This window comes from Pelophylax lessonae (genome assembly GCF_965119305.1).
Source record: "Pelophylax lessonae genome assembly, chromosome: 4".
Lineage (NCBI taxonomy): Eukaryota > Metazoa > Chordata > Amphibia > Anura > Ranidae > Pelophylax > Pelophylax lessonae.
The window spans coordinates 25041426-25050256 of NC_138771.1; the positions used below are offsets into that span (position 1 = coordinate 25041426).

The following is an 8831-nucleotide window of genomic DNA, read 5'->3' on the forward strand; positions in this document are numbered from 1 at the left end:
GCCCCAGTCGTTGGTGTCTGTGGGAGGGATGGTGCCCACCCGTGGTTGGTGTCTGTGGGAGGGATGGTACCCCCGTGGTTGGTGTCTGTGGGTGCCCCCCGTGGTTGGTGTCTGTGGGAGGGATGGTGCCCCCCGTGGTTGGTGTCTGTGGGAGGGATGGTGCCCCAGTCGTTGGTGTCTGTGGGAGGGATGGTGCCCACCCATGGTTGGTGTCTGTGGGAGGGATGGTACCCCCCATGGTTGGTGTCTGTGGGAGGGATGGTACCCCCCATGGTTGCTGTCTGTGGGAGGGATGGTACCCCCGTGGTTGGTGTCTGTGGGAGCCCCCCGTGGTTGGTGTCTGTGGGAGGGATGGTTCCCCCCCGTGGTTGGTGTCTGTGGGAGGGATGGTGCCCCCGCCGTTGGTGTCTGTGGGAGGGATGGTGCCCACCCGTGGTTGGTGTCTGTGGGTGCCCACCCGTGGTTGGTGTCTGTGGGAGGGATGGTACCCCCCGTGGTTGGTGTCTGTGGGAGGGATGGTGCCCACCCGTGGTTGGTGTCTGTGGGAGGGATGGTGCCCACCCGTGGTTGGTGTCTGTGGGAGGGATGGTACCCCCCGTGGTTGGTGTCTGTGGGTGCCCCCCGTGGTTGGTGTCTGTGGGAGGGATGGTGCCCCCCGTGGTTGGTGTCTGTGGGAGGGATGGTGCCCCCGCCGTTGGTGCCTGTGGGAGGGATGGTGCCCCAGTCGTTGGTGTCTGTGGGAGGGATGGTGCCCACCCGTGGTTGGTGTCTGTGGGAGGGATGGTGCCCACCCGTGGTTGGTGTCTGTGGGAGGGATGGTACCCCCCGTGGTTGGTGTCTGTGGGTGCCCCCCGTGGTTGGTGTCTGTGGGAGGGATGGTGCCCCCCGTGGTTGGTGTCTGTGGGAGGGATGGTGCCCCCGCCGTTGGTGCCTGTGGGAGGGATGGTGCCCCAGTCGTTGGTGTCTGTGGGAGGGATGGTGCCCACCCGTGGTTGGTGTCTGTGGGAGGGATGGTGCCCACCCGTGGTTGGTGTCTGTGGGAGGGATGGTACCCCCGTGGTTGGTGTCTGTGGGTGCCCCCCGTGGTTGGTGTCTGTGGGAGGGATGGTGCCCCCCGTGGTTGGTGTCTGTGGGAGGGATGGTGCCCCAGTCGTTGGTGTCTGTGGGAGGGATGGTGCCCACCCATGGTTGGTGTCTGTGGGAGGGATGGTACCCCCCATGGTTGGTGTCTGTGGGAGGGATGGTACCCCCCATGGTTGCTGTCTGTGGGAGGGATGGTACCCCCGTGGTTGGTGTCTGTGGGAGCCCCCCGTGGTTGGTGTCTGTGGGAGGGATGGTTCCCCCCCGTGGTTGGTGTCTGTGGGAGGGATGGTGCCCCCGCCGTTGGTGTCTGTGGGAGGGATGGTGCCCACCCGTGGTTGGTGTCTGTGGGTGCCCACCCGTGGTTGGTGTCTGTGGGAGGGATGGTACCCCCCGTGGTTGGTGTCTGTGGGAGGGATGGTGCCCACCCGTGGTTGGTGTCTGTGGGAGGGATGGTGCCCACCCGTGGTTGGTGTCTGTGGGAGGGATGGTACCCCCCGTGGTTGGTGTCTGTGGGTGCCCCCCGTGGTTGGTGTCTGTGGGAGGGATGGTGCCCCCCGTGGTTGGTGTCTGTGGGAGGGATGGTGCCCCCGCCGTTGGTGCCTGTGGGAGGGATGGTGCCCCAGTCGTTGGTGTCTGTGGGAGGGATGGTGCCCACCCGTGGTTGGTGTCTGTGGGAGGGATGGTGCCCACCCGTGGTTGGTGTCTGTGGGAGGGATGGTACCCCCCGTGGTTGGTGTCTGTGGGTGCCCCCCGTGGTTGGTGTCTGTGGGAGGGATGGTGCCCCCCGTGGTTGGTGCCTGTGGGAGGGATGGTGCCCCCGCCGTTGGTGCCTGTGGGAGGGATGGTGCCCCCGCCGTTGGTGCCTGTGGGAGGGATGGTGTCCCCGCCGTTGGTGCCTGTGGGAGGGATGGTGTCCCCGCCGTTGGTGCCTGTGGGAGGGATGGTGCCCCCGCTGTTGGTGCCGTTGGGAGGATTGGAGCCCCAAACGCCAGATCAAGGCTAACAAAGGACCATATCCGGGCTGCAGTTTGGAGACCACTGCTCTAAGCTAACTTCTTTTACCAGCCTGGTCTCGGGAGAACACTGGTCATCAGCAGAAGATACCAAGCTGCCAAACATCTGGCCTTTCCTATGAATTGGCTGGAATTCAAGCTGTGGGTGGCCCTGCCGACACCACCCGGCCAGATGAAAATAAGTTGTCCCAACAGTGACTGCAGCCAATCAGCTGCAGTCACTGTTCAGGTTTTCTGACAGCGATGCCAGCTGTTGGCATACAGTAGCTGGCAGCAGGAGATTTGTCAATCGGTGCTCTTGATCATGAATGGGGGAATCCGTGGAGGTACAGTGGGCTGAACAAGAGAATCTGTACACATATGGGCAGCTATAAATGTTTCTCCATGAGGGCGATCTGCTGTAGGTGCCGCTTCTTAGGTGGTCACAGACGTTGGGTGAGAATTGTCTGCAGATCCCTCCCCATTGCTGTCAGTGTGATATTTGTGTTCCAGGTATTGATAACGGTTGCTGATCTCTTCTTTCTTTGTCTCTTTGCAGTGGGTTCGGCTCTCTCCAGCTACGGATGGTTCATCCTATTTGGCTGCATCCTTTTGTATGTTTTGAAGCAGAAATTTTCATCCAACATCAGATTACTCCTCACAACCGCACAGACGACGCCAGAAGGTATATCCTGGAATACTCACCTTTTACCAGTCTGTACATTTCTAATAAACATTTCAAGGAAATCTCATGTTTGTCTGGCATTTGGCCCTTTACAGGTCTGCTCAGTGATCCATAAAGTAGCGGATTGCCCTGAACTTTATGCAAACTATTCTTATTCTTCAGGATTTATATAGCACCAACAGTTTACAACATGAGGGCCGACCGTACAGTTAAAATACAAGTTGGTACAAGAGGAATCGGAGGACCTTGCTCAAATAAAAGCAGGGAGCTTTTGTGAAGTGGAAAGGCTTCAATAGTTTAATTCAACCTCTTCTTTTTTTCTTTGAGTCCCTATTGATATCAGAATTCACCGAATATAGGCTTTATGAGCTTCCCATATCGTGACCTCTGATACTCCCTGGGTCTTATTTAATATACAATATTGTTCTAGTTCTTTATTTTTCCTTCTATCTCCTTATCTTGGATTAATGTCTCATTTTAATCTCCAGATATTTGCCTTATTTTGTATCTCTGTTCTCTTCAATTCCATTGTCACCGGTGCATGGTCAGATAGTGATTTGTTTCTATAGATCAGGGATCCTCAAACTCCGGCCCTCCAGCTGTTGCAGAACTACACATCCCATGAGGCATTGTAAAACTCTGACATTCACAGACATGACTAGGCATGATGGGAATTGTAGTTCCTGAACAACTGGAGGGCCATAGTTTGAAGACCCCTGCTATAGATGTTCTACCCACTGCTTCCCATAGCCTGTGTTCAACTAATATGTAATCTAGTCTTGAACATGTATTGGGGAGTAGAACGTATAGTCCCTCACTCTAGGGCACAGGTGTCAAACACAAGGCCCGTGGGCCGAATGCGCCCCCCTAGGCCTTTCCATGTGGCCCTCGCACCTCTCCTTCAGCTGCAGCATCCCCCCTTGTCTCTGCCCCCACCTTGTCTCTGTAGTCGGCAGCAAAGAGGACAGAACTCCTTTGCCAGATCCTGCTATCCTCTGTGCAGCTGCAGAAAGGGTCATCTTTGCCCCCCCCCCCCTTCTAAGCAGTCCGCAGCAGAGAGAAGGGCGGAACTCCTCCTACAGATCCTGCACCTCTCTGTGCAGCCGCAACACCACCTTGCCTCTCCCTCCCCTGATCTCAGCATTCAGCAGACTCTGGAAGCTGACTCCAGCCTTCCTCTTGTTCTCCTCCAGACCCTGCACTTCTTCCCAGATCCACCCGCATCATCTTTTAGGCAGCACCACAAGGTAAGTGGGTGCATTGGGATGTAAGGAAGGGTGGGTTGACTCTTGACTTCTGATGGTGCGGGGGGCTCTTGACACCTCGTGTAAGGGGGCGTGGAGTGCTCTGGACATCAAATCCTACAGATAACCGGCCCTTTGAGGGCAACCATAATGCTGATGTGGCCCGCAATGAAATTGAGTTTGACACCCCTGCTCTAGGGTGTGGATTCTCTAAATATCTATCAGGTGGCATTGATATAATGTGTGGAGTGACGTCACCGCGGCTCCAGCCAATCAGATGGCCGGATGCCACGATCCCGGAAGACAGGCGACTGGACATGTCGCCCATCATACAGGTAAGCGGGCTGCACGGCGGGGGCTCGTTCTAAGATAAGTATTGCATAATGAGCTAGTATGCGGTGCATACTAGCTCATTATGTGTTTCTCTTACAGGTTGTCAAAAAAGAAAAGTTGTACGGGTTTACAACCTCTTTAATATATATACTAATATATTTTATATTATTATATTTCATTATATTAATATTAATTATTATAATATACTTCCCTTCTCCAAGCATAGGACAAAATATCACACTGCGGATCCATATTACAATAAAAAAATTCCTGCTGCTATCACTTTACCAGTTTTAAATTCCATACATTTTCCAAGGGCCTGTCCTAAGTAGACAATTGGATTTTTAATGGGACAGTGTATTTTTGCCAGTGTACAATCCATTTCATATAATTTCCCTTTCAAAAACAAGTATCTACGGTTTTTTCCACTATCGTGAATCTTGTATCTTTCGCGATACCTATTGCCACCCCCTTCGCTCTTGCGTAGACCTACGTAGCTGGATTCCTAGTGGTCTCGGTGGCGCGTGCGAGCCACCGGAGGCTCGCTCCCGCTGTGTTTAGACACAGCGGGAGTCGGGCCGGAGGAGGAGAGGCAATGATAGCTGCCTCTCTTCCCTGATTGTCGGGAAAGTGTGAGAAGACCCGCCTGCTTATGTAAACAATGCAGGCGGATCTTCTCAGTGACAGACAGGGAGAGATAACAGGATTCAGCATAGCTCGACCTGTGATCTCTGTGTCACATAACACACACACACCAGTGTTAATTTCGTCGACTAAAACCGACTAAAATGTTTTCTTCGACTAACACAATTCAGATGACTAAAATACGACTAAAACTAAAATGGCATTTTAGTCTTAAGACTAAAATACGACTAAAACTAAAATGGCATTTTAGTCAAAAGACTATAACTAAAACTAAATCGAAATTTGCTGCCAAAAATTAACACTGGTGCATGCTCAAAGCATAAATAATAACATATTAGATTTTTCACTCCAGGACCAGCAGTAGTATATAATGAGTTTGGAAATTGTTGAGAAATGCTTAAATAATGCATTACAAATTACAATTGAACTACACCCATTTGATTATAGATGACTAAAATGAGTTTTAGTCGACTAAAATGTAGGGCGTTTTAGTCGACTAAAATATACTGGAGTTTTAGTCGACTAAATACGACTAAAACTAAAACACTTGCAGAAGACTAAAATAGGACTAAAACTAAAATGCCATTTTAGTCCTAAGACTAAGACTAAAACTAAATTGAAATTTGCTGCCAAAATTAACACTGACACACACACACACACACACACACACACACCAGTAAGCATGAGGCATACATTTAACCCTTTGATCACCCATAGGGTCCCACTCCCTCACGGACCCCACCGCGCGAGTGACTGGCGGACCCGATGTCCGCCGGTCACTCGCGATCGTCGGTTACACTGGGAGAAAGGTAGGCGGCTAATGTAAACAAAGCCGCCTGTCATTCTCCCCTGTGTAACAGCACAGATCATACGGTCCTGCTATGTAGGACCGTTGATCTCTGCTGCTACATCACTAGCCACATCCAATCAGTTAGACATACGCCTCTAGGGACACACTTAACCCCCTCCCTCTCAAATAAAGTTAACCCCTTCCCTGCCAGTGTCCTTATTACAGTAACAGTGCATATTTATAGCCCTGATTACTGTAGTAATGTCACTGGTCCCCCTCAAAAATGTCAGTTAGGGGTCCGATCTGTCCGCCGCAATGTCTGTCCCGCAAAAAATCGCAGATCGCCGCTATTACTAGTAAAAAATTAATAAATAAATAGTTTTTAAAGCCTTTATCCCAAAAAAAACATTTTTTGATTTTTAAAGTGTAAGCTGGCGTTTTTGGTTTCAATTTGTTAGTGACTCTACAGTAAATCTCCTAATACTTATTTTAACAATACCCCCCCCCCCCCCCACCCCGACTGACAATGCTGCCACCTGCTGTGCCTCCTCATCCAAAGGCACTCTTTTATACAGGAGGTGTGTTACTGGCCTGATCAACAGGTGAAAACGGAAGCAAAAAAGGCTTTAAAAAAAAAAAAAAAAAAGAGGAAAACTAATGCAACCACCACATCTAGTGATTGGTAGACTGCAGTATATTATATTTTTTGGGTTTAATACCGCTTTTAGGGTTTTTTTTTTTTTTTTTATAAAGCACTGAAGGGTTTACCACTACTTATGGAAAGCTTTTAAGACCATGATCTGACTTTTTGTTGAATCTTTCCCCAGACCCAGATGACGTGGTCAGAAGACAGGAAGCCGTGGCTGCAGCCAGGCTGAAGATGCAACAGGAGTTAGATGCTCAGGCGGAAAGATATAAAGAAAAGCAGAGACAGGTGAGTGACAGAAGCAGAAATGTGAACGCTTTGTAGATGTGTCTTTTGTTATGGCGCAGAATTAAGAAAACGCAATCCTCCTCTCAGGAGCCGTGCTTCTAGTAAAGTGATGGCTGCATTTCTGAATGTTTCTTACACTCTGTGCAGGAATTTGGTATGTTTTTATGGTGCAAACAACTTTACCACCTCCCACTATTATTCTTTTTATATCTTCTCTTTCTTTCTCTTTTTCTCCTTTTTTTCTTTTTCTCTTTTTCTCTTTTTCTCTTTCTTTCTCTTTCTTTCTCTTTCTTTCTCTTTCTTTCTCTTTCTTTCTCTTTCTTTCTCTTTCTTTCTCTTTCTTTCTCTTTCTTTCTCTTTCTTTCTCTTTCTTTCTCTTTCTTTCTCTTTCTTTCTCTTTCTTTTTTTCCCTAACCAAACATGGAGAATTTACTGATGCAGCACTGATAACCTGCAATCAGATAAACTCCTATCAGAAAGTAAGAGAATTGAAATTTTAAAGAATATGAACAATATGTAAACCTTACTATTACTCCTAACAAGTAATCTGCCTGCATTTTACTATATATATATATATATATATATATATAATATATATATATTACAGTCGGGTCCATAAATATTGGGACATCGACACAATTCTAATCTTTTTGGCTCTATACAACACCACAATGGATTTGAAATGAAACAAACAAGATGTGCTTTAACTGCAGACTTCCAGCTTTAATTTGAGGGTATTTACATCCAAATCAGGTGAAAGGTGTAGGAATTACAACAGTTTGTATATGTGCCTCCCACTTTTTAAGGGACCAAAAGTAATGGGACAATTGGCTGGTTAGCTGTTCCATGGCCAGGCATGTGTTATTCCCTCATTATCCCATTTAGGCTCGGTTCACATATATGCGATGCGGGAAGGCTGCGAATTCGCAGCCTGTTCCCGCATCGCACACGCACCCCCGGCAGTTCACACTGCCATATGCGATACGCTGGGGGTGTCAATGTAATCTTAACGACACCCCCAGTTTGATCGCATATCGCAGTGCGATCGTGCAGTTCGCACAGGATCGGATCGCACAAGTGTGAACTGCTGTGCGATCCGATCCTGATGCGGCTGCAAAAATGCCTCCTGTGCGTGTTTGCTGCGGGAGCGATGCGAATTTAGCCATACAGTTTATATGGCTAAACTCGCACCGCACAGCTGATCGCATGTAATGTCGGAGCAGTGCGCTCCGACATTACATGCGAACCCCGCACACGCAGAAGTGTGAACCGGGGCTCACAAGGAGCAGATTAAAGGACCAGAGTTCATTTCAAGTGTGCTGTTTGCATTTGGAATCTGTTGCTGTCAACTCTCAATATGAGATCCAAAGAGCTGTCACTATCAGTGAAGCAAGCCATCATTAGGCTGAAAAAAAAAAAACAAACCCATCAGAGAGATAGAAAAAATATTAGGTGTGGCCAAATCAGCTGTTTGGAACATCCTTGAAAAGAAAGAATGCACCGGTGAGCTCAGCAACACCAAAAGACTTGGAAGACCACGGAAAACAACTGTGGTGGATGATTAAATAATTATTTCCCTGGTGAAGAAAACACCCTTCACAACAGTTGGCCAGATCAAGATCACTCTCCAGGAGGCAGCCAAAAAGATTAGAATTGTGTCGATGTCTCAATATTTATGGACCTGAATGTATGTGTGTGTGTGTGTGTGTGTGTGTATATATATATATATATATATATATATATATATATATATATATATATATATATATATATATATATATATATATATATATATATATATATATATATATATATATATATATATATATATATATATATTACATACACTCAGCAGGATTTCCAGGCATTGGGTCTGCCATTGTTACCGGTAACACTTCCAACACATTTAAGTTGAAACCCCAAGTGTGAGATCTGAGACAATGACCATTCCGGCATCTTTGGTTTGTTTCATTTATTTTATGATGAGGATGGGAGAAGGGAATGAGTGGGATACTCCTCTGGCTCAAATAGGTTTTACTGGGACACTTTGTAGAAAAATGCCTGATAGCGCTGTCCTGACGCCAGCTGAATGCCGACCAATGCTTCCTGGCGCTTGAAAATACTG

The 8831-nt window shown here is 48.1% G+C and overlaps 1 protein-coding gene across 1 annotated transcript in view; it reads left to right on the plus strand.

Annotated features, from left to right (window-relative positions):
- Positions 1-8831, plus strand: part of SELENOS (selenoprotein S) — a 44228-nt gene that overhangs the window by 12386 nt on the left and 23011 nt on the right. Inside the window, exons 2-3 of the mRNA XM_082253068.1 lie at positions 2635-2760; positions 6600-6706. Of these exons, the coding sequence (XP_082109194.1) occupies positions 2635-2760; positions 6600-6706 (233 nt within the window). The remainder of the gene's footprint in view (positions 1-2634; positions 2761-6599; positions 6707-8831) is intronic.